The 26532-nt window shown below is 39.5% G+C and overlaps 2 protein-coding genes across 3 annotated transcripts in view; both read right to left on the bottom strand.

The window, feature by feature from the left end:
- TAF2 (TATA-box binding protein associated factor 2) overlaps positions 1–9297 on the bottom strand; it is a 59272-nt gene extending 49975 nt beyond the window's left edge. Inside the window, exons 1-3 of one of the 2 annotated variants that reach the window (XM_071803835.1) lie at positions 8510–9297; positions 7002–7056; positions 6050–6210 (exon numbers count right to left, since the gene is read on the bottom strand). In XM_071803835.1, coding sequence (XP_071659936.1) covers positions 6050–6210; positions 7002–7056; positions 8510–8562 — 269 coding nt within the window. In that variant the 5' untranslated portion in view covers positions 8563–9297. The remainder of the gene's footprint in view (positions 1–6049; positions 6211–7001; positions 7057–8509) is intronic. The other variant, XM_071803836.1, reaches the window with a different exon arrangement.
- A 1362-nt stretch (positions 9298–10659) lies between these two features.
- On the bottom strand, positions 10660–24897 carry DSCC1 (DNA replication and sister chromatid cohesion 1). The gene is made up of 9 exons (XM_065831330.2): positions 24661–24897; positions 23094–23262; positions 20548–20682; positions 17221–17311; positions 15760–15898; positions 14749–14801; positions 13407–13564; positions 12708–12856; positions 10660–11925 (listed from the first exon to the last, which is right to left on the bottom strand). Exons 1-9 carry the CDS (start codon positions 24828–24830, stop codon positions 11817–11819), a joined length of 1173 nt encoding a protein of 390 aa, XP_065687402.1. The 5' UTR covers positions 24831–24897; the 3' UTR covers positions 10660–11816.
- Positions 24898–26532: the final 1635 nt, after the last annotated feature.

Genomic DNA, 26532 nt, shown 5'->3' with positions numbered 1-26532 from the left:
AGCACAAGGAATACACTGGAATACACTGTGACTTGGGGTATGGTTCCAGAACAATTCAAACCAACTTAAATTCCAGCTGATGTGCTGTCTCCTCATCTCAGCCACATTCCTGCTCCCTTGCTCATTAAGGTGACTACTGTTCATCCGTCCCTGTGGTGATACTGCTGAAAGCGCAAAACGAAGTATTTTCCTGCAGACAGCTCTGACTTGGTTTAGCTCCCCGATCTGACGGACTGAGGGGTGAAAGAAGTGCTACTCCTGAGGCATGGGAGACTGTCGATGGATCATAACCACCCCAACCAATGTTGCTTCAAGTTTTCTTCAAATGGCATCCTCAGAAGGCAAGCAAATACCATTGTAAAAACTCTCTTTAAAAACAAAAAACACTGGATAAGTAAAAACTACCTTAGTAATTAAAGAAACTAGCAACAGAAAACAACAGTAACTTTCTGTTAGATTGTAAAGTCTCGGAGTTTTTAATTTTAATCTAAACCTGTTCTGAAAATTCACAATTACTGATGGGGGATCCCTTTCTAATACATCAGTGAGAATTTTTTCCAAGTTTGAGGATTGTGATGAGCTTGTGGTTCCATTTTAAACATCAATGGGTTCGTAGACAGGAAAAGGTTATGATTTTATAGAAAGGAAGGTAGACTCCACAGGGCTTAACATTTTATGGAAAACAGTCTATTCTGATATTTCTATTTTTGTGAAATGTTCCAATTCAAATGGGTGATTCATTGTAAAAGGAATCCATTAAAGGCTTAGTACCACAGCTTAATTTTTTCATAGGTTGAACTATTCTCAATAAACTGAATATGGCCATTTTAACAAAAATAGAACACATGCCAAAAGGGAACAAAGATATTTTTTTCTAACACTAAGTGTAGACTGACAATGAAAAAGTAATATGCACTCATGTTTTTTCCTGGTAGAGATACATGTTATTATCAGAACTCAGGCAAAACACTTCATTATAGCCCAAGTACACGCTTGTCAACTCACTAGAAACAAGCAATCCTATAGAGACTTAAAGCTACTCCTTGATTCCAAACACCTCCATGTCAGCTTTCCACACCATCTCCCACTACTAGTTGTAGCGGTGCTACTTAACTGTTACACAGTCCAAACATACAAACTACTTTCTTCCTACAGTATTTAACATCAACTTGGCAAAATAAGTTCATTGATCTACACGTAATTCATTACTCATTACCTGTTTTACTATTCTACTTTTCTTCCCAGCTACAATTCGCACATGGAGTCCAACCCCAAAATATATAGCATATATTCTATATAGTGTATTTTATAGATACAATATGTACACTTATAGGTAATTTATTAATAAGGCAACGATCTGAATCTTTGGCACACTGAAAAAACTGATTTTCATTTTTTCCCAAGGTTAAGGGCTTTCGCATCTCTTTCTTCAAAAGTTCTTTATACCTCTGTTTATTCCTAATAAAGTCTATTATGAAATTACAACTAGATAAGCATCATAGCCGTGGAAAAGAAGGTTATTTATTGCAACAAAACAACACATGCTCAGTCCATTGGTATTTTTTCTGGTTCGTGCGTAAGCGAAAGGCTTGACCACTGACTTCTCAGAAAACAGAACATTGCAAGACATGCCCTGAGTTACCACATTGCCCTCTCTCACAGCTTACTGCTGCTTGTCATGAGGAAAAAAAAAAGGGGAAAGCTGAACTAGTGAATGAACAAGTATACACTGCTGAAGACTAAAATTACACTGAATAGATTACCTGTGCACAGGAGAGCATCATGTGCACATTAGCTAGCTATACAAAAACACAAAAACTTTATCTTCCTTTACACAGATATAACAACAAAATGCAATAGCTTCTCAACCCTGCACCACAGTTATCACATGAACATGTGAAGCACATAACCAGGCAACAGCAGGATCATCACAAACTTCACTTGTCACAGATCAAACCACTGCAACATAACTCCAAGCTTTTGCTGTGGCTATTTGACAGTTTACAATCTTATGCATAGGACTAAGAAAACAATTCTCCTTTGTCCGCTTTAACATAAAAGTGGCTGAGAGACAAGCCCTTGTCTCAGTAGTCAGAACACACGCTGTGGATTTCTGCATACTACAGCCCCAAAAAATAAATCCCACTTCCCTTATGTTGACAGAATCGAGAAAGCAACAATTTACAAGGAAAAGAGTGAAGATGAAGAGGGCAGAGGAGGCTCTAACACTGAATAACAGGAGCCCTAAGAGAAGACCCAGAATGAAATTCTCCAACACTATTTGGAGCCTTTGCAAGATTTCAATTCCTTCCTTCGAAGTATGAGGAAAATAGGATTCTCTGCCACCTTGTGTACACATAGTAAAACTATGTGAATTGTTTTATACCTTACAGCAGTGATACACATTACAGGTGCTCGCTCAGTCAGGGAGGTAGTGACCGCATTACATAAGTTCATACCCCTATTCCAATATAAAAAAGCTATAATGTCCTGAAGCCTCAAGAAGAAATTATAAGATGGAAGACTGACTTTATTTATAGATAAAACTTTTAAAATTCTTTCAGTTGTTACCTGAAATTATAGTTTGGGACCAACAGACAAACTGGCATGAAAGCTGAAAACATATTTAATCCATGACCTAAAGGTTTATAACATTTCCTACAAAATACACCAATTTTTAATTACATTTTAGTGCGAGATTTTTGTCATTCAACAGAAGTGACAACATACAAGATGAAAAACAACTATTTCAGCTTCTGCAAAAGTGAAAATGTGAAACAACAGGGACCACAAGTCAGTGATTTTTGCCATCAACAGATGATAAAACCTGAAAATATTACTTGAACTAAAGAGAAGTTGAATGTTCAAATTCAGAACACAAAGATCTGATCTGGCAGAATATCTCAACCAAGAACTTGCAGAGAACATCATGGTCAGACAGAAACAATTTCAGCTGGCATTGCTTGTGTTTCACAGATAAAACTCTATTTAATCTTTACTTTCTCAAACCTCTTTTAACTATGTTTCCTTGCATGCCAAAATTTGCACAACATAAACAAGAAACAATTAACTACTTCACTTGACCTTCGCCTCATATCAGCGAACATAAACTCTCAAGTCACGCATAATTAAAGTGGCTTTAAACACAGAATTTTCCATTTTTAATTGAATTCTGTTGCTAAAGCAGTAAGAAGTCTTTACAATATTTTACCTCTGATAAAAAAGGTATGAAAGAGTCCATTAAATTAACAACTTTTTCTACATACTTTACATATTCTTTTAGAAACCGACATTTAAGGAAACCAAAAGTATCATCAAAAGCAAGAAAGTATTTGCATGTACAACCTTAAAACTTGAACTGTTTCTTTATTTGCTTCATACTCCAGGAAAGAGTAAAGATATAAACCAAATTATTTTAAATAAACAGGTTGCCTGGAACAATCTTAATTTCACATTCACTAGTTCAATGGACTAAGGAAGGAAATGGCGGAAAAGTTGTAACACTAGAAACGAAACCTGACAACTAATCTGTGTCCTGTTCAAAGTAACTGATATATCTAGTTCAGTTGCAAGGGTACAAAGGATTTCATCACTAAACTTGCCATCACAAGAGAATGTGGACGAGATGACCAGCAGAGCAAGGACTGATTAGATATAAAGACTCCTACAAAAGCCTGCTGTTTCTTTACGTAGTTCTTTGTAAAGAAGAGTGGAGGAAAGCCACTGATTTTTCTCCTTTTTTGTTGAGGTACTAATTCTGGAGCTGCTAGATATCTAGCATTTCTGTTTGTAATCCTGTCTTAAGAGAATAGGTGCTGTATTTAATCAAAACTCAGCTACAATCAAGCTCAATACCCAGTTGTCACCAGGTATTTCAATGGAAGAAATACAGATTGCATGCAATACGTTGTAACCCACGTAGCCTTTGGGATTAAGAGGCATACTAATTTTTCATTATGAATATCTGGTGACCTCTGTCTTTCATAACTATGAATAACACAGGAGTTATGAAATACAGAGACTTTGTATTAAAATTCAATAGCAATGTGAAAACCTGCAGCAGTGAAAACCACAGGCTACTTTAGTCCAGCATGAGCCAGTATTTCACTTTGAAAGCACTGTTCTCAAATTTTGTTCACTGATCTTAAACTGGATAATATGAAAAAAGGATGATGTTCAACTACAACACTAGGACACTAAACAAAGAAACTCACTTTCTCCACAAAAGGACAGAGTTGTCTCTCCTGACCCCTTTCTTAACATAATGGAATGATCGCTCTGATAATTCTAAATGCTGCTCCTTTGTCGCATCTTCTGGAAATTATTCAGAATTCAGTAAGTACAGAATCACAGAAAGCAGTTGAGAATGGAAGCTCTTCAGAACAATTAGAATCCCACTGATGAGAATTCTGAATGTTTGACTTGCCAAGCAATAGCAACAACAACAAAAATATCAAGTCACAAACGAGACAGGAATTGCAGAATTAATAGACTCGAGTGGTTCAGTATCAGGACTCAAACAAAAATTCCAAACTCTGATGTCCAATTCAGTGTCCTATATAAATGAACGTAGTATTTGCAAACTGAGCTATTGAAACCCTTACATAAGTGATGAATAAAGAAATATAGTGTCTGCCATAAACAAACAGTTCAAATACAAGGATGTGTAACTTAGGATAAAAACTACCACTTGAATCTCAGTAACTAAATAACAGAAGTTCTCTCTAATACTCTAATTTTCAGATAAAAGTCAGAGAAGTCAAGTCAGGTTTAACCCAAAAGCTGACATGGTCTAGGAAACATCTCAAAGGCTCTAGTCATTAAAGCAAAGGGTAGACAACCTGTTACAGATCTCACTGCATCATTTGAGAATGCCACTGTGCTCACACATCTAACAGGCAGGACTGTATGAACTCTGCAGTTTGCTTCAGAATAAGTCCAGCCAGTTCCTACCTGCCTTAATCAGCTACAGGAGTTAACCATGGTGATATCACCTCTGAAGTCGCTTACTGAGCCCTCTCCATCTTTTCAGCTAGCAAATCTCTCAGAGCAATCACTGTCCAAGGGGACACAACAGATCACTGAAGGACAACAATAAACATCTTAATTTAGTAGTCCAATAGTTAATCTGATACAGTCACATGATTTGCCTCATTCCTATTATTTGTTTCAAATTAATAAGCTAATTATATGTAAGGTTGGACATATTTTAATAAAAGGAAAACCAATCTTATTAGGAAAATGGGAAATATTCCCAAGAATTTTGATATCATATGAACATTCTTCGGTTTAAAAATAGGAAGTAACAAAAATTATCACATAATCTGACATTACACATCATAAAAATCAGGACAATTTTTGTCAGACAAATTATCAGAACATAATAGTTTTGGTCTAAATAATATTATACTGATGCAACCAAACTGATTTGACTAACTGTGCTGGAGTAAAAAAAAAAAAAAACAAAAGAGAAAGCTCAAAAAAAATCCAACAAAACCCAAAACTGAAGTCAATCTTCTCAAGTGGAACTCTCTCATGAATGTATTTGTACCACTGCAAAGTGTGCTCTACAAGAACATAAACGAAACACCACTGCTGCAATAACATAACCAAATTTTCTTACAATAATTGAGTGTAAAAGTTGGGCACAGATAAACCCAAAGTCCATCAAAGAGAAAACATTTTACCAAAGGTATTTGCTTACCAGGGAAAAAAATACAGGAGGAGGACAGTTCCCTAAAGCAATGAGAACACTACTGGCATCCACCACTTTTTTGCCCATAAAGAACTTCAAAAAAAGTTTTTGATACTTTTACAAAACAATACAAAAAAGTGTTAGTAAAAGAAATGATAAAGATGAATAGCGTAAGAGTCAAACTTATTGCCAAAATACTTTCCCAAATACAGTCACCATGCAAGAACTGTTTCTGTCTGAAACTTATGTCACCATTAGGAAATCAACAGGTAAAACTTGCCAGTACAGTAAAATAGGTCATGCTTAACAGCCACAGAAGACACTGCATCTGCAGAGTCTTAAAACATCACTTACTGCTTGGACTCATGGTGACAAACCTCCAGTGTTGGATCGTTATAGATGAAAGCTGCTTCTAAATCGTTGACTCTCACTCTGTAAATCCGGCATTGTTTACTGTTCAGTTTGATTCTATTCAGGTTTGCAACTGTGGGAAATATTGTCAGTTCCACATATCCCTATGAAAAAACAAATCAAAACCACCTATAAAATATTTGCCAACTCATAAAATATAGATTAAAAAATTCTTATTAATGCATTTCACAGGAAAAACATAGGTAAAAAACCATAATTTTTCATTTAAAATAGAAATGGGTTTGCTCTTTTTGATGTCTACAATACATTTTCTTTTATACCACTTAACAAGTGAATTTTCCCAGCTGTTGAACAGAACAAAACAGAAAAACTTCAATATAACTGACAATCATGTTTGTTTTACTGGAAATGATCTGCCTCTACCGACTACATTTCAAGCTACTAGCATCACAATGGTTTTTTCATTACTATTTGAGACAATGAGTTTCAAAACCAAAGCAGAATCCATTCTGGCAGATATCTAAATGCACAAAAAGCCTTAATGAGTTCAGGTCTGAAATCATGAAAGTCTCTTCAAAGCCCCAGTGAACTCACATATAAGCTAGAAAATGCTGTAACTCCATCCCCACCACCAGCTAACACTGTGTTGAATGTCCATTTTGACTTGCAGATTGCTTTGTAATATTATTTACAATACAGTGATCTTCTTTTAGAAAGCTTTTCCTTAGGGAGATCAGTGTTCACAGTTAGAAGGTATTTTATTTGATGCATCTCAAGGAATGACAGACTTATGGGACGCATCAGATTAGAAAGTATAAAACACAAAGAAGCTGAAGAACATAATTAGCTTGTGTGTGCACTTATTCCCTCTAAAAGCATGAAGAAATCCCAGACTTTTAATTTCTAATTCCACATTTTATTAAAAAGTACTTACTACAACAGACTTTCTCTGAAAATTTATGTTGTTGATACAAACTACCTGGTGAGTTGTGCTGGAAAAAAAAATAAAATAAGTAAGGTTTTGTACAAATGCCAGCATTTAAAATAATATTTTAACACAGTTTCAAAAAAGAGAGCTCACAAAGGATGTACGTACATATAGATAAATAGTGCATGTAGCATATACTTATATCTAAATCTCTTACATGGTCCAAAACAATGAATAGAAGTTGCACACAAGGTCATAAAAGCTCCAATAAAATCAAAGCATAGTATCATACCAGTATGAATACTACCAGTGATATAGGAAGAAAACATCACTTTTGAACATCATGTAACAGTAGGTAAAAATACTATATTACTAATGGGACAGAATCACTTTCTAACAGTTTAGTGATGTGCAGTATTAGAAGCAGGGTACAGCTGCAATATTTTCCATCAGAGACCTGTGGAAGATTTACCTGGTGAGCTGACTCTTGTATATCATTTACGTAAGCTGGTACTATACATGAAAAAACATATCGTATGTGCTTTTATAATTAGTATGTCATAAGAATTTTTATTTTAAATAATGGTTATATATCAATCAAGATAGATATTTTAAACAAGCCAATGCATTGATTTAAATTTTAAATGACATATTAGAACTCCTAGTAATTGAAACTCTGATTTAAAAAATGTAAGATAAAATAATAATTCCAAGTTTTAACATTTTAGAAGTTATTTCTATATTTTTCTGTAGTAAGTGGCATCTTTACCACACTTCACAGTAGTTCTATTCATGGCTCCAGATACAACTTTATAGTAATTCAACTTTTACGCCACATCACACATTATACACACATACTCATGTACCCTGTGCATTAAAAAGTGACTTTCAGTTTAGCAAGTTCAATAAAAATTCCTACAAGAGAATGGTAACATCTAATATCCAGTGATGGACTCAAACATTACCTACACATTAAAACGTATGAGTGATTCTATTTAGAAACACATTTGTCTTACAGATTTATAAAGAAATTGAGGTATAAGCAGAAATACATAAAGATCCACTAAAATCCACAACCACCTGGTTTACAGCTTGCTTACAATCAAAATAATTCATGTGTAAAAATGACAATTTGCTTAACAAAGCTGCTTGCTGCTAATGCAAGCATTTTTGCATATATAAAAAAGTACTTGCATCAAAAGGGTTTGACACAGCAGTAACAATGAAACATGGTAGCACGGTCTGTCACGCAGAAATTAAGTGAAGAGATTTCCCACGTTTGAAGAGCAGATGTCAGTATCTTTATGAGACTGTGTAGTTGACAGACTCACTATCCATGAGTAAGTCCATTTACACAATAAAACATACACCTACAACATGCATTTTCTGAGTGCAAGCTACACCATAAGTAATAGTTAGAACCTTCTCAGTTAAATAATTACCAATCAGCCTGTGGCCTGTTTCAAATGTGCAGTGATCTAACGTATAGCAATTTAAAAAAAAATGATACTTATAATTTATATGGTCTTGGGCTCTCAAATCCTTTGTCTCCTTTCTTCCTATTCATCCTGAACAGCAGCACTAAACACACACTGCTGACCGTCAGACTGGCACCAGCGTCATCCCTGCTTGACGGGTCCTTCGATTTTTCCCTGTGTCCAGTCGCATTTGATCACTCATCTCCAGAGTGGATCTTTGACCCCCAACAGTCAGGCATCTTCAGCTCGAATAAGCACCATAGTTATAACACAAATAAACTTCAGTATTTCTGTATAACCTTTCACGAGTGCAGCACACAGCCCCTGTCTGCACTGGGGTAGGGTACAGGTTCAGAGGCGCTTCGTACTTCTTTCCCCAGAACCTCCGTGTATCGCCGGGCGGCGGAGGGAGCTACCGCTTCAGGAAGGCCGGGGCGGCTAGGCCAGTACAGCTGGGCCGATACAGCCGACAGGTCCTCGCTACTGGGGCAGCCGGCTGGGGCCGCACCCTCCGCTGACAGGTGAGAGAGGCGGTGCCGGGGGACGAGTACGAGCGCAGGCGCTGCCGCCGAGCCCCCACGGCCCGGCCTTATGGTCGCTGTGAAAGCGGGCGCCGCTCCGGCCGGCGGCTGCGCTGGGGGCTCCCGCGGCTCGTTCTGATCCGAGGCAGTGGGCGAGAGCCACCCGGCATGGAGGGCAGCGTGGCCCAGCACGGCGCGGGCTGTGGGGCCCAGCGAGGCTCCCCCTCAGAAGCGCGGGCGCCGGGCCCCGCCGACTCTCTGCCCCTCGGCACCCGCCGCCATTTTGATAGCAACCTTTGACCCCTGGCGGTTGAAAGGTCACAGCGTGTTTAACAGGGTTTATTTCTTTAAGGATATAAAGGCTTTTAGAATCTTACTTTTCATCAGGACTGTGTCAACTCAGTCGTAGGGAAAAAAAAAAAAAAAAGGAGAAAAAAATACTCCCCCCCGCCAAATCCCCAAATAACCTAACGCATTACTACGGGCCGGGTCATGTACTAGTGCGCATGCGCCAGACGGGCCTCCAGCACAGGCGCGCGGGCGTGGCGATTTGCGCATGCGCACGCGGTGCCGAGACGGGGCCGCAGGGCGGCGGGAAGGCGACGGCGGGAACGCGGTGGAGGGGCCTCAGGCCCGGGATGCCCGGGGAACCTGGTCTTCTCAGCTCCGGCTGGAACCCTCGGATAGCGGCTCAGGCCCACAAAAATAACTGTTTCTTTCTCACAGTCTGGGATTTATTTCAAGCGCAGCCGCGCCCTGTGCCGTCAGCCTCCCTTCTGGAGGCACTACCCTGCGACGGGGGAAGGGGAGCGCTTGAGCTACTTGAACGCACAAACCGCGTATAGACGCCTGAACTGACGGGCCGGGCTCCAGGGCACAGCCAACTCTTGAATCAAAAAAAAAAAAAAAAGGATTTGACACTAAAAGCACTGCTGGAAATACAGCACAGAGCCACAAAATGAGATTCGATCCATTCACCTCTTCTCTCCCAGCCCAAGTGTGCTATGGAATGATCTTAGTTACAGCACCAGGACACAATATGAACCATCTTCATAACCTAGATTTGTTCTATTAGAAGCAAGTTTTAATTTGTCTGTTTTACACTAAAATAAATGCTTGCATCACAGCAGCTAATGGAGTTAGCCATTTCAGCATCAGCAGTTCTTGACATTTACAAAGCATCACCTCATTTTGCACTTCTGACAAAAATCAGAAGTACTGTGAACTTGTAGAATTACACATACAAAAATAATGCAGCTAAACCTGAATCATTACCTCAGTATTATGATGCAGCTCTATTCATGTAATACTTGAATTTTTGTTTCACAAACAATTGGCACTGTAAATACTGTGTTGTATCACAGAGCACAAGACTAGTAATTGTCTTATGTATTTCAACTACAGAACCTTATATGATGCAATGGAAGTTATTTCCAAGGCTTTTGCCTTCATATCACTGTTGATCTCTCTTGAGAGGGAACCTTCTGCTGCTATGAAAAGGACCGTGGCTGTTGAAGCCAAACAGCAAACGAGGCAATTCCCAGCAGGAGCTGTTAGAAACCAGCTGAGTCTCTACACAACCGGTTCAACCACCATGCTTGTACACATCAGAAACATGGAGCAGAGAGAATTGATCCTGCGTCAGTGAGCAAGAATAAGCAGAGCTCAGGAAGTAGGCTTTATTCAGCTTTTTATCTATAACAAATTCTAAGGATAACACATCCATTTAAGAGTCACAATTGATACAGAGTTTCTTTCCTCTCCCTGCTCACTCTACACTTGACATGCTAGCAATTCCAAAGTTTTTCTTACCTTACATCTGAGTTTGATGCAGAAAATACTTTTTTTTAATAAAAAATACAATTGCTAAAAGAACAACTGAAAAATGCATAATATTAAGCTCTGACTCACAAATGCAAACAATCCTTTTTAATGATTACAAAATTTCAATTTCAGGCACTCCATGACAATATCATAAAAATATCCTGTTTCATTGCTCCACAGAGAATAACATTCCAGCCTAAGTTTTCAAGGCAATTTCTAAAAAAAATAAATAATTGCATTAGAAAGTTTTATAAGTTCTCTTTGAAAAGCAAAGGTAGTCTTCTGTAAAATACTTTACATCAGCTACATTCTAATGACAGTTTATAGGAATTTCATAACACAATGTTTAACTGTTCTTTCATACCATCACACTTGATTGCAATTTGTTTTTTTTTTTTTGTAATACTTAAAAGGCAATTCTGCCAAATGTTAAAGTGTCAAGAGCTTGTGCCATTATTACTCACAGACACGACCAGAGAAAGAACCACCTTCCAAAATTAAGACTAGTGTAGCCCCAGTTAGGAGTAACTTGTTCATGAGCTTGTCAAGGCCTGCAGTATTCAAAACGTCAATGCTGCTACAACATCTTAAAGAATGCTCACTAATTGTCAAAAGGCTAAGCATTCCATTTTGCCATTGAAATCAATTAAATTGCTTCAATTATTATCAAGGAGGTTTTAATTTTTAATGTCAGACTTCAGTGTATGGATAGATGGCTAAAGTGTGTTCAAGAAGTAGCATGACTCCTGGCGTAACTACAGACACGAAGGAAGAAGATGGTGGGCACGGGAAGGTGGGCATGGGCTGCTGACACTGGTTTCCTAGGAAAGACAAGTGCCCTCACTTTCTACTCCACTGAGCAGAAAACAAAACTCATTCAAGAAGCTTGGCTGCTTAAGAACACGGTATGATATTGGTTGACAGCTCCTTTCCCCAGAAGGCAGGAAGATGCAATATTCACTGTTACTCCATTGAGGATTCTCTGTTCTTAATACTTGTTATGAGATGGGTCTTCTAGAATTATAAACTCTAACACCATTCTGCATTGAGGAGCGAGCATATTTTGTCAGAAGAGCACCAACCGTCTGCTTCTCTGCACATAAGTCTCTATAGATGAAATAAAGCAGGTGACATTGGCATTAGAGATATTCTCATACAAAATGAATCCATGAAATAGTTGTCAATATAGCAATACACTGGCTTAGAGTATTGGGAGAAAAAAAAATACCGCTAAAACTTTCACATGATGCTTTAAATTACCTGAAGTTTAGAACTTTGCTTGACATTTGAACAGGCAAACTACTACATTAATTACTTCAGAAACAAGGATTTTGTTTCTTAGGGGGAGTTGGTTGTTTTTTATTCTTACTGTTCTCTAAAGGATTTTCAATCTAGCATAGCAATTAGCTTTGAACTACTTAATTATTTACAGTAAATTTAGAGCCACTCAAAGTTTTGATGCAGTTACTCCTGGGTTACCATCTATAGCTGCTCCCATATATCCTGTCTGTGCCTTCCAGGTAGCAGCACAGTGTGTTAACCGCCAAACGAACAAAGGACACCATACAGGAAGCACTACAGCATCATAAATATGGAGACTAATTATAAATAATATCAGGAGGTTAATCCTTTGAGTTAAATCTGCCTCAATCAAGTAGGACAGAGTTATTGCCCATTTAAATTCAATAAGATCAGCTTTTTTTTTTTTTTTACATCCAACAAATATAGCTACAGTGCCCAGGGGTGCGGATTCTATTCATATAGAATTTGTATTGACATAAAACTGAAAGTATAGTATTTGAGGCAATCATAGCTGATAAGAAGTCAGCTATGCAAAAAGGGAATAATGTAACACTATTATATTTTACTAAAAATAAATATATTCTTACTGTATATAAGGGGTAATATCCTCTTCTGTCCACTTTTCCCGTATGCTGAATAAGCTGTTGAACCTGTCCTGATTGTCTTCAGGTAAGTCTTCTACTTTTAGCAGAAAGATGGTCTCTGGTCTCGAGCTTTTATCCACAAGAGCCAAGCCCTATAGGTCAGCATCAGAGAGAAAAATGTCAAGTAAAGACGAAACAATGAAACTTCCTTCTTTTTGGCAATAATCCATACAAGTTGTTCTTTGCATGTCCAAAGCAGCCTAAAACAGCACTACTAGAGGCAAAGTGAAAAAGTCTCATTATGGTGCTAGTTGACAGGCAGTATTTATGACAAGAAGGGAGGGGGAAATCCAATGAGTTCCAACATCTCTCTGCCTCCTTTGAGCATTTCTGCAGTGCTTGCTGCTCTACTGCCTGTCATTACAACTTGCTCAACAATAGCTTCAGCTTCTGTTCTAGTTACGTTTTCAAGTATAAACAATACAGCTGCAGCTTTTCTTCAAACAGTGAAACATGACAGACTTAAACCTGAAATGTCATGATTCCAGACTATTGATGCTCAGAGAGAATGTCATAGGAAGTACTTTAACTCAAAAGCTGACAGAAATAATAAAATCAATACCCATTAATCGATAAAATCTACATCTGACACAAGTCACTTTACAGCCTCCTCATTACAGAATCCATACTTTATGTTTTTACCTTCAGCTGATCAAGCCTTGCTGTCACCCCTTCAGGGACACTTTGTTGCCAGACTTCTTGAAACTCTGATAGATTGAATTTAACTGCATTTTGCAAAAGCATTTGTGCTATAGACCTGCATATTTTATCTTCATGCATCTCAAAGTAAACCTCCCCTGCTGAGAAACAAAAAAAGCCCAGGTTATCTTGGATTTTTCCTTTTTGATAAAAGAACAGAGAACAGTCTCACATTTCCTTTCTGTTCTACAGTCTTCTACAAACCAAATGTCCTGTTTTTTCTCTTCCTCAGGGAGTAACCTGACTTGGTAGTACTTTGGATAAGTGAAGGTATCTTCTCATTCTCAAGAACAAATTAAGCAGAAAATTATGTGTGTACAGCACTGCCCAAGCTATGGTATTCATTTATATCAATAAATGTGGTTGCCTCCCATCTTTTCCCCTTTCACGATAACACTGTTTCTCCTACAGCTTTCTTTCCTGTTTCTGAACAGCTTGTATTGAAGTGGTTGCTGTCTGTGGTTGAACAATTAAACAAAACTTTCACTTTCTTAATCATCCTTATGACATGATGAAAGGAATAATGATAATTTATTCTTGTTCACTAACTTGGCTGAAATTCCCTGAACAACATCAGGCATAAACACTTCCTTCCACTTTTTCAGTCATTTGGACTTCCTGCAATTCAAATTTGTTCCTTGTGCAACCTGCCTAAATGTACTAAGACGACGATCTGTGTCGCTCCAGGTGCTTGCCTATGGCCTTTAAGGCCGACTGTGACTCCTACTTCAGCCAAAGGTGAGATGAAAGCAACAGTGGGGAAGAAATCAGATTGAGGTTAAGGCACTGCAATATTATGCCTACATGTGGGATTTAATCAATACAATCAATGGATTTTGTGGTGCAGTTCGACAGACCAGAGGCAGATGTCTACTTCAGGTAAGCTGAATTCAGGGAGATGTGTGTGCCACTGAGTACTCACAATAGCACAAATAATTGTTTAAACATCTGAGACCTCCTAGGGTATCTAAAGAGAGATTCTATCATAATTTCAACCAGTGATCTGTCTTTAGTCACAAAATTACGGCTTGTAGACACGGAATAAATAACTTCAGATACCTCTGATAGTTCCTGATTTTTCCCTAGTGTCTTGTACAGTTTAATAGTCCCTTTTCCTATGAAAATTTCTCTAGCAGTTTGATTTTTAGTTCACTGTTTGCTCCCTCTATTTACTGGCCTTGTAGCACGTTCATTTGTTTGCACCATCCACACAAAATCTGCATTTATTCATGAATAGCTATTTTTGTTATGCAAAATTAGTATATACATGCTTTCCCAAACTTACCATCATCAACATATTTCCTTCCATAGCTTAGAAGAATATGTTCTATCATATCTCTGGAAAAAAAAAAAAAAAAAATTAGAAATCAAGGTTTAAAACTGTTCATTAGGACATTACACAAACAGTTTCCAGGAAGAAGATAGTTAAAAAATCAAGGAGAATGGAGCGTGGGACATGTCTTCATGGCTGAAATGAACAAACTGATAACAACTTAGAAGTTAAAAGAGGACAAAAGGGGACAAAAAGGATAGATGGGACAGATTCAGCATATCATCCCCAGCAGTCTCTTCCACTTTCTAGTTTTAACTACTGACGACTAAAAGGCGTAAGGAGAATGGGGAAGACTCTTGCAATGTCACTTCTTTCCAATGAGAAGTGATGTAAGTCACAAATATGGCATTTATTTATTCCTAAATGAATAGCAGGCATTTTTCTAGACCTCTGGCATAAAATTACAATCTAAATGCAAACACTAATACTAAAGCAACATAGTTTTTCGAGCCAAAAGCTGAATAAATGGAAAAATATTGTAAACTTAAGACTTTTGAACGGTAATCTTAAATTATTTCATGACCCTAAATGGCAGTACAATAAACTCAACTCTTAAAATCTGAATTCAGTATTATACCAGGAAATATACCACCATCTTAGACATTATGCAAGAGGTAAACTAAACATTTTTTGGCTAGTGTACTTTGGCAAGTATTTCAAGATGGTCAGCAATTTACACCTTAAGTACATGTTACTTCCAACACTGACAATTCAACAGTAATGTTTCTATTGAATCAATGGAAACATTACCAATAGACACTAAAAAGAGTTTACTGACCTGCCTGTCTAAACTACTAATGCCCTTATATATTTTAGAGCCAAAGAAAATATATCATTAACACCTTGGTAACTGGAATCTAGAGTTATAAGACTATAATGCTAAAAAATAATTAATAATGATTGCAATTAGTAATAGTAAATGATGACTGTAGGCAATTTTGAGTACTAAAAGTAATTGCTTACGTGGGTTCTAGAGATCCAAGTTCCTCAAGGCAGGTACGTAAAGGAACCTTACTTAAAGGCCAGGACTCTGATTCTATTAGCTGAGTCACGTGATTCAAGAGTTTCATTTCATAGTCAAATTCTAGAATTCTCCAATATCCTGCACAGAGAAAACCAGAAAACAGTGTTAGGAGGGAAACATTAACACCTTCATTCTGTTCCCCTGAAGACACATTTACAGGAGTCTGAAGATTTCAGTCACACCTTTACAAAGTACAGCAACAACATTCTTTCCTGTTCAGGACTAAAACTGGGAAAAAGGAACAGAATAGTAAGAGGAAATGTAAAGAAGAAAGAAATTAAGTAATCTAAATTATTTGTAGCTGTTGATGTAGATTAACTGCCACAGATACAAAGACACTACAAATCCCATCCCAAGATGAATCAGACCTGGAAGAACTAATAATTAATTCAGACAGAGACTGCATGAACAGCACTGACTGCACTGGCCCTGCAAAGGGCAGTTCAGGTCCAGCCACGTTCATGGAAATCCAGATGTGACCAAGCACATATCTGGTACAATGGTGCTGTGCAGCTGTAAATGACAACAAAAGTCACCTGTGAGCTTGTCCTTACCTACCTGATGGGACAGTATAGAGAAGACAGAGCAGAAGTCTTCCTAGTGGTGCTCAGCAATGGGACAGGAGGCAACAGGCAGAAGTTGCAACAAGGAAAATCCCAGATGGGTATTAGATTTTTTTTTTCCTCCTTGCGGATAGTGAAACACTGGAATAGCCTGGACAGAGGTGGTGCAATCTCCACCCATGGAAATGCTCAGAACTCGACCAGTCAAGGCCCTGTGCAGCCAGCTCCAAGCTGGCCCTGTTCTAAAGCAGGGGTTGGATTCCAGAGCTCAGTTTTGCCATACATTATTCTGTGACTCTAGGACTGCTGTCACCTGGGCCAAGTACAGGATGAGTAGGACCTGTCACAAGGTGAGGCACTTTCTCCAGCTTTGCCTTACATAGCAGGAAGACTCTTGAGACAAACCCAGTCTGGGAGAAAGAAAGAACTAAGAAAATGCTGGGGTTACCTAAGGATCAAATATTTTTGCATCTAGAACTGCAGAAAGCAGCACCCACTCATCTAGGAAGAGGGCAACCAGCCAAAAAAAATATTCATGCTATGGGTGGGATACTCTGATGCCAGTGTTTGCAGAAGCAAAGAAGAAATAACCCTGGAAAGAGTCAGACTGGTTGATGCCTGCTCAGTTTTATCTTTTTGATCAGCATAGCAGCAGAACATATAGGAAATACAGAAAGAGATCCTAGTACTTCGAAGTAACTTGCACTTTGACAAACGAGGATATGGAATGGGCCTTAGAGAAAGGACACATGGATATTTTGGGAAAAAAGAAAAAACACACAGCAAAAAAACAAGGTTATTTCCTCACAGGCAATAATACTCTTTAGAGACAAATACCTTCAATTTTGCAGGCATCTATAACCTGCAATTGGTGCAGTATTTCTTCTTCACTTGCTTGAATCAGACTTAACAAATCTTCTGTTGTATACTGCAACAAGAGAAAAAAGTAGTAAATAAACTGAGTTATCCTTACTCCTCCTTTGCTTCAGCAAACATGCTAAATGGATTATAAGATGTAATGAAGAAAAGACTTAAAAGATTGATTTTTTTTTTCCAGACTCTTAATTTTCTAAGGTTTACCACACTCTCTGAAACTTTTCCTTTATCTTACAGCATTTTCTCAAGAAATTATTCAATATAAAAACCAGGCTAACTACAGGGAAGTCTTTGTGCCCTGCATAAGTAGTACACCTGTATTCTGGAGATGTCAAACTAGCACAAGTAGGCACCACAAGTAAAGCATCACAGGAAGAATGAAAAGAGAATGTATTCCGTCTTTCCTAAATCACATATTTTGATCTATGAGATGCAAAGAAAAGGCAAAACAGAGCACTGGAACAGGCTGCCCAGAGAGGTTGTGGAGTCTCCTTCTCTGCAGACATTCAAAACCTGCCTGGACACATTCCTGTGTGATCTGCTCTGGTGAACCTGCTTTAGCAGGTGGGTTGGACTGGATGATCTCCAGAGGTGCCTTTCAACCCCAACCATTCTGTGAAAACAGAAATCACTTACCACTTTTGGAGTAGTCACAACTCCAGCTTAGTACCTCCACTAAGGGAAAGCCTCCTCCAGCATGACCTCAACAGTTACATATTATGTTTTGGTGTCTGCTAACCAATTAGCACATGTATAGCACAGAACCAGCCACAGTACATATAACTTCTTGCAGAACAGTTACTAGGTGAGATGGGAGGGTGCTGTGGATACCATGGTAAAGATTTAGGAGACATGAGAGGAACAGAAGGTATCAGGAAGTGTGAAGTAAAAGGAACAAACACCAGTCTTAAATCCATATTAAACAGGACTTCATCAATTCATTTATTCACCTTACAGCCTTTTTAATCAACTCTAATATTAAAGTTTTGCTGATTATAGCATATTTCCTATCCGAAAAGAAAAAAAAATGGATTAAGTACTTGAGATCTATTAGACTATGGGAACACATATTGAACAAACCAACACTAAGCTTGGAACATCGACATTTGAAAAGCATTTAATAAATACAGAAAACCCTCCTCTTCTTGCTGTGCCATTCCAATTCGACAGTATGCTGAAACATCATCAGACTAAGCAGCACTGAACTCACATCAGTATTTCAACAAGGAATGACCATCTATACCAGAATTTAAAAAACACTGCTCACAATTTAGAGCAAATATATCCCCAGATCAGTATGCAGCTGTGTTTGTGAGCTAGATACTGCCATTTAGGTAGGACCCTGCACAGGAGTCCTTGGCATTTGTTCCCCTCTGAGGCTTGGCACACACTCCAACAGCTTTTTTAAAGAAAACACTGCTCTCAACTATGATGCTTTTATAAGCTGCATCACCTTTGCAAACATAAAATGGAATGGGTTGACTTGCATTATGTCCATACCAGCAATTTCCAAACAAAGGATAAGAAATACATTAAACACATTAACTCCAATGCAGTCAATCATCTGATTATGCCTTGTCATCTCACTGTAAACCCCAGTATGCATCAGGCTTCCTTACAGTATTTCCTTAAAATGCTATAGTTCCCTAGGGTTCCTCTCTCGTAGTTCTCTGTGTATGATACAGTACAAACAAATGAAAACCATGAGAAGTTTACAGTAAGCTACCAAAACACAGTAATTTGTGTTTAAACAGATTAAAGATGGCTTACTTGTTGCCAGCACCAATAAATATTAAGTGTAAGTAAACAACAAATTTTTACTACACATGTATTCTTTGGGATTCCAGTGAAAATTAGTCCCATAGGGAAGAGAGCTATCCCACGGAGAGCTTTAATATCTTCATAGCTAAGATTCATCTACATTTATCAGATATACCTAACTGTTCTCCAGTAAGCTAATACATGGAACACTATTCTTCAAAACAAACGGAGAAGATCAGTTCTCAAACTAGGGAGACATAGACATGTTTTTTATAAAATTAATTCCATGTTATCAGTAAATACTATTGCATATGACATCTTACTGTGTTGATAGCCTTTGTCAATGCTTATAATTTCTGGATAATTTAGACTCTTTTCCTTTTGCCATCCCTTATTTTGCTGCTACGTCCTTCTATGCCTAGGCCAAAGTAGGTAGGAAAAATTCGAGGTGGAAAAGGAAATGCTGGGGGAAAGATTCTGAAACTTCTCAGAAATTAGACTGTTAATCACCCAGAGAGAGGCAGCATCTCTCTCCAAGGGATACAAGTAACATCTACATTTTTACACGCAAGCATACACAGATGGCTTGTTATCACCAGCTTCAACGAAGCCTTTGGAGCGGGCACTGGAACAGGCTCTCCAGGGAGGTGTCACGGCCCCAAGCCTGGACACTGTTCAAGAGGAGACTGGACAACACCCTCAGACACATGGTGTGAACTGTGCGGTTGTCCTGTGCAGGGACAGGAGTTGGACTCAGTGATCCTTGTGGGTCCCTTTCAACTGAGGACATTCTATGATTATATGATTCTGTGAAGCCTCGGTGTAAAAAACTGTGGAACAACCATTTCTGTTTTAAAGTCAAAAGGAAAACCAACTAAACTAACAAGACTCCAGGATTTTTTGAGCATTTTATCTGAGATCATATGCTGCACAGTCCCAGTCTCTCCATTACTATTTAGATCCTAAACTGGATTTCCTGGAAACATACAGGGGTAGTAGGACAGGATTTTATTTGTGCTTTCCCTTCTTGTAATGTCGGTCTTATTCTCTGCCTTCCTTATATCACCCTTGTCATTCTCAGTAACTCCCTGCTTCTCCTTGTCATCATAAATTACTGATTGACAAGTGACTTTTACATGAGTGTCTTGTGAACTTATACCTAGCTCATGCATGACAGCCCCAAAGGAGGAGCAAAGGCTACATTATACCTTAGTGGTCATATACCTCTAAAGGAATTTACAAAAGGTTCTGAAGACTGTCTCAAGAAACTCCCCACATGAAAAAGGAAATCCCCAGTCTCTTTCCGTGTCCTTCCTTTTCCTCTTTTTACTAAAAAAAGTTGCTTACCTGCTACTCAGTGGAAGGGCTAATAATTACCAATTTGTTTAGAATAGTAGGCTTAAAAAAATTAACTCAAAGCAGCACTGTGAAACATGGAAGTAAAAGTATTTTTCCAGTTAAGAATGTATCTTCGCTTTAATTTGCCCATTACCAGTTACAATAAAGTAACGTACATAGATTATTTACCTTCGAAAATGTTGAAGTCTGATCTTTCTGACTATCTGGCCCTTCATATGGATCTTCCATTAAAAGCTTCCTCAGTTTCTTCAGTTTAGGTCGACATCTCCTTAATTCCCAATAGTTATTGGCGAAGCCAGCAATCTACAAGAAAAAACAGCAACTCTTAATAGATTTTTACCTACCATTTGGATTCAAAGAAACTTACAAAAATTATCAGCAAAAAGTATTAATTTAGTCACTGATAACACCCATTTATTAATAGGACGATTACTTTAAAAGATAAAGTAATCATTGTAATATTTTCAATTTAAAAATCACTGCAGACAATGGAGAATAAAAATCCATTCATTGATAAAAATATGTTCATGGTGCATATGACAAAGAGAACAACTCATCTCTACATGCAAATGATAGATAGAATATAATGATGGGATATATTCCTGCACAGTCCTCATCAACACTTCTTATCCTCTTAATACTAAGTTATATTATTGCCATAAAGCCCTTCCTGTATTATCCTGTTTCCATCTTCCTCACTTCTTCCCATGCTTGAGATGTACTTCATGGTGTTTTTACACCTTATTGAATCATCGTATCACTAAGCTCAGGTAAAACAGCCATTAACAAGACAAAAAGTTACACTTGCACACAACAAACAAGATATCTCTGTTCCTGACTCTGATTCAACACACAAATTCAAAGTGTGCAACAGGAAGCTCAGGTGTAATTGATTCAACACTAACTGAGTGAAACTTTACCTTCAAAGTAATCCTGAGGTGCTTCATGGGGTACAGCTCAGACTTCCTAGCAGATTCTTTGAAGAGGACAGAGTATTGGAGGCCTTTCAGCATTGTTTCCGCTATTTACCAAACCAATGCAAGTGGGTACAGAATGGCAGATGCAGAACAGACTCCAGGTTTGCAACTCCTGACCCAACCACTGGCCCCTTGTAAAAAAGCCTCCATGAAGAAGCATCCAGACAGTATTTTAAAACGCCCCAAATCCTTTGCCAGACCACTTTTTTTTTTTTAAATTCATCCATTAAAAAAAAAAAAAAACCTTTAAAATAATGTTCCATTTAAATCAACTATAAGCAAACCACCTATATGTAGAAGTCCTATTCAATTCTAATACAGAGAAAACTCTCAATTTTTAATCTAACTACTCTATAGCTTGCTTGGCAGAAAATTCACATAAATACTAATTTCCTGACGAACTTCTACATTTTTTTCCCTCCATGTCAAATAGCATTTACCCAAGCATTAGACTTTTTTCTTTGCCAAGTTTTTTTTTCTGAGCAATTTGCCAACAAACAAGAAGGTACTCTGCATAGAAAAGGAAATAAATAATTCTAATTTATAAGCCAAAGCTCATAACTGGAGTTGGTCTGTGTGAGGTGAATAAAATCACAGATGCTTTGGCTATAGGTATTAGTCTTGCAAGTAGTACAAGACTACAAGAGAAGGGCAGTGAAGCCCCAAAACACTGAGTAAAAATAGTATCTCATGTTTTACAATATGCAGTGTCAATATACCATATAATGTTCTTGAAAACATTAAGAAAGCTCTTAGAAATTAAACTCTAAAAATAATTAATAAGCAAATCACACATACTATGTTGCCATGTATGACTTCAGAGGACTAGAGAGATCATTAAACAGAAAAAAAATATGGAAGCACGATACTTTCTCATTAATTTACTTTAGTTTGAATTAACTTCTTCTATCAGCTGAACTGCTGACTTCACGGAAGAAATTATGTTAGCTTGATTATTATGTTCATCTAAGGACAAGCAGGATTACTCCTCAATGATGTCATTATATCCATTGCAACAAATAATGACCTAGTAATATTTCCCTAACTATTTTTAGAAGAATTTTATTGACTATGCTTCAGAAGAGCAGAAAACAATAAATTATTGAAATCAAGAACTCTAAAAAACTCTAAAATCATTCACTCAAATCTTTCCAGATGCTAGTTGAAAGTCACCTTTGTATATATTTCTGTATTTAAAAAACAATATTCAGGCATGACATGGTATAATTTGTCTTTTGGGGAAAGCACTCCTAGAATCAAACTGCAAACAGCTTATTTTAAAAATAGGTGCTAACACTGAGAAATTAGATTTTCTTTGAAAGCTTTTAATACCTACCACAAGTGATTACTATCCACTGAAAATAAACCAAAGTTTTCACTTCTTAGAAACAGTAATTATCATACACCGTGGATAAAATTCAGTTGCCTAAAGAAGGGCCCTAGAGCCATTTTAGATCCCCTAAGGTATAGCATGCCCCCTGTGTATGAACTTTATTTATAAAGACATCCTCCTGGGTCTGTTCAATATACAAAGAACCTACAGGACACTCACGTCCTTCTACGGCAGCAGCTCGCCGCTAGACCAATACCACAGGCATCTAAAATGGCATTAGAAGCCTATGTTTAGGGAACTGAATCCCAGCCAGGTTTCATATATGTACCTTGGGTAAAATACAAGAAATCATAGAGAATAAGTAGAGAATTTAAGCAAACAATCAAAGACCCAGAAAGACATACCTGTGAATGAATAATATTACAAGATGCTTGATTGTCATTCAGCTGTTCTGGAGTTTTGCAACCAGGAATAAACAGCAGCATATTTGAGGTATCTGCTATTTTCATGTCATAAGTTTTATCTTTGCTGCACAGCACTGCTTGTTCATCCTTTTCACCACGGATTACTAGGCTGGAAAAAAATAGCACAAAAATAAAGATGTATTTTTACCTCTATTTTAGGATGAACAACTATTAAACTGGTCTGATATTTTTTCAGAGTTCTGTTTAGTAGCAGCAGTCACAGTATACCAAGATATAAAAATGTAATAGTCAATTAATCTAAAATATCTTAACACTACGTTTTTTTCCTCTCCTTTTTGAGTTTTCTCACTTTGAAAGACATGCATTCAAGGTTCTTATGCAGATCACAGTCCAACCACCTCACCAGCCTATTCACGCAATCCCCCAAAACACCAATTAAGTGTGCTTAAAGCCTCAACTAGTTCACTAATACTAGAAATCAGATTACTAGTAGTTCTTTAATGAGAACTGAAACTGGTCCATTGTGAAACAAGAAAGAAAACAGAAATTTTGTTTATGGTGTAGCATCCTTTAGACAATTCCCTCTCATAAACATACACACTTTCTTGCAAATAATTCCAAGCAGGTAAGAAAACCATCTTCTAGAGCATTTCAGTGCAAAGAATCAATGCAAACATCCCTCTTCAGCTCACATACTTGGTTAAATACATTCTCAGTGAGGACATAATACCAAAGCAGGAACTCATCAGGAGGACATTCAGTTCCTCTCAGGCTACACTACATTTAAGTGCTCGGATTCAATTTAATCAAACTGCTCCTCTTGCTTCCAAAAGCTTGCCATGCATGAACAAAGCTCAGCTGTGCCCCGTGGTCCTCAGCACGATCCAGGCCTCTAATCAATGACACTTTATCAATATTACACTAAATACGAACAGGCTTACTAACGCACATCTCTGAGGACTATTTTCTTTAGAGGGAGCTGCATGATTTTAAACATTCTTATTGTGTCACTGGTATTGCAGTGAAAGAAGACGTTTTAAAACCACGTCCAGAACTTATCTAGAATCTGTTCTTGGTCCAGAGTTGGAGGTCACATAACCATCCTACCAAATGCCCCTGCTAATACCTAGGTTTTAGTTTCTAATGTAATGGAGCCAGGTTTAAGGGACAGTTACATTTTCAAGCAAACCGTATCAGAACAAAAGTCTGGAAAAAGCTCCGTTTAAGAGCCATGTCAGCTCCTGAACACTAAGGGCGGAACAAGGGGCAGCCCCGGGAGGCGCCTCCCGGCGCCACCTCCATCCCGCTCCCCACGCTCGGCGAGGGGTAGGGGTGGAAAACTCCAGCGTCTCACAGCGGGGTGGGCCTGCCCCGGCCCTCCAGCCTGCTTCGGGTCGCTGTTTCAGGCACCGCGGCCGCCAGGCCCGAAGCGGCGACGTGGTGGAGGTGCGAGGGGTGTCACCGCGGCCCGGGTCGCGCCTCGCCTCGCCTCAGCGGCGACACCACCACCCCCCACCCTCCAGGGGGCGCCCCACGCCGCCCGCACCTGTGTCCCGCCTCCAGCTCGGCGCAGAGGCCCGGCTCCAGCTGCAGCAGGCAGCACTCGCCGGCGCCGGCCTGCGGGCCAAAGCTGAGGCAATGGACGGTCGGCAGCAGCTCCGCCGGGTTCAGTTTGGCCGTCTGCAGCGTAGCGTTCACCTCCGCGCGGCTCCGCATGGCGCCCGCCGAGCTCCACCCGCTCCGAAAGCCGCGCCACAGCGTGCCCCGCCCCGCCCAGGCGGTGCCGGGAGCGGCGCGGGAGGCGGGGCGGCGGGCGCCGGCGGGGTTGATTCTCTGGTTGGCTGCGATGCGCCCGGTCGTGGCCAGTGGGGCGGGCGGCAACGGGTCGGGGTTACAGAGGGGACCCGCTCTGCTCAGCAGCCGCCGGTTCCCGCTCGGCGAGGCCTGGCCCGGCCCCCGGGGTTGCAGCTCCACCTCCCTTCTGAGCTGGGACAAACCTCTCGGTTTTTGTCTGGCTGCACTGGAGCTAGGGATGCAATAACATCTCTCTATATGCCAATAAAATAACATAAAAATCCACAAAATGGCCAAAATAAAATATATTTATGAAATACAACAAAAACCAGGCCCAATATGGGAGTCCCTGCCCAGCTCTGACTGAGGCAGCACCTTCTCCGTACCTCCTTGACCCCAGAGCATGAGGGGAGTGGTGGAGAGAGGAAGGGCGGTGGTCACCACTACAGGGCCTGGCTGCGGGTGGGAAGACACCAGCCAAGGCTGCAGGTGGCACCCCCAGTGTCCCCACCCTGTGCCTGCTGTCACAACGGCTGTGGGGACAGGCTGACCAAGGGCAGGGTGTCTGCTGGCTCTTGGCACCAGATGAACACAACTCTGATGAGGAACAGATGAGAGACCTGGAGCTGTTTAGCCTGGAGAAAAGGAGGCTGAGCAGAGACGTTATCACTGTCTACAACTACCTGAAAGGAGGTTGTAGCATGGAGGGGGTTGGTCACTCCTCCCAAGTAACAATCAATAGGACGAGATGAAATGGCCTCAGGTTGTGCCAGGGGAGGTTCAGATTGGATATTAGGAAAAAATTATTCACGAAAGGGTTGTCAGGCATTGGAAGAGGCTGCTCAGGGAAGTGGTGGAGTCACCATCCCTGGAGGTGTTTAAAAAGTGTTTAGATGAGGTTCTTAGGGACATGGTTTGGTGCTAGAGTTAGGCTATGGTTGGACTCAATGATCTTAAAGGGTTTCTTCCAACCAGAATCGCTCTGTGATCCTTTAGGAAATGGATGCCACAGCCCCTATGGGGAGGTTCGTCCCCTTGTGACTCAGGGCCTAGCTGGGCTTCATGCTGTGTCTGACCTGGGCTCCCCCTGCTTGAAGAAGCTGTGAGGAAGTGTTTGAGCTGAAGCCATGACGGGGATGAGTAAAAACTATGGCCAAGTGCAATTATTGCAATGGATATAGTCTGCAGCTCAGAGATTCCAGAGGAAGTCTATTGACATCCTTCAACCATAAGGGAAAAAAAAAGTGGAGGCTCAGAAGACAGTTCAGCAGCAGTGTGAGTCAGCCCTCTGCAAGGAGCAGCACAGGCTATCTCTGTCCTGCCACGTCCAGGACAGCCAGCTCCCCAAAGGCTCACTGAGGCCTTGCTGCGGGCCATATTAACCCTCAGCCTAGTCGATGCTAGTCCTAGATGTCTGCTTCGTGCATTAGCTAACAAATAATTACTTTGTGTCCATATGTTGTGTATATCAGCTTACAGAGTCCCTCTGTACTTGTTATAAGCCTGCAACGAATGACCCACACAAGGAGGATGCTCCACGTTCATGTCAGAACCAGAAGCAGGAGCTGGTGGGATGGAGCAGGCTCAGTTCAGTACCCAGCCCAGCAGAGAGCAGTTGTTGTTA

This window comes from Patagioenas fasciata, chromosome 2, assembly GCF_037038585.1.
Source record: "Patagioenas fasciata isolate bPatFas1 chromosome 2, bPatFas1.hap1, whole genome shotgun sequence".
In the NCBI taxonomy this organism is placed as follows: domain Eukaryota; kingdom Metazoa; phylum Chordata; class Aves; order Columbiformes; family Columbidae; genus Patagioenas; species Patagioenas fasciata.
Note: the sequence above shows the minus strand (reverse complement) of the source record. Positions and strands in the feature narration are given on the sequence as shown.

What these genes read in the sequence shown, in the direction of transcription:
- DSCC1 (XM_065831330.2), bottom strand. Translation starts at nt 24,830, where the DNA reads ATGCGGAGCCGCGCGGAGGTGAACGCTACGCTGCAGACGGCCAAACTG. An exon ending in AGACTTCAACATTTTCGAAG is followed by an intron (nt 17,312 to 20,547) that starts GTAAATAATCTA and finishes CTCTTGTTGCAG; the next exon opens with TATACAACAGAAGATTTGTT. An exon ending in CTTGGATCTCTAGAACCCAC is followed by an intron (nt 14,802 to 15,759) that starts GTAAGCAATTAC and finishes TTTTTTTTCCAG; the next exon opens with AGATATGATAGAACATATTC.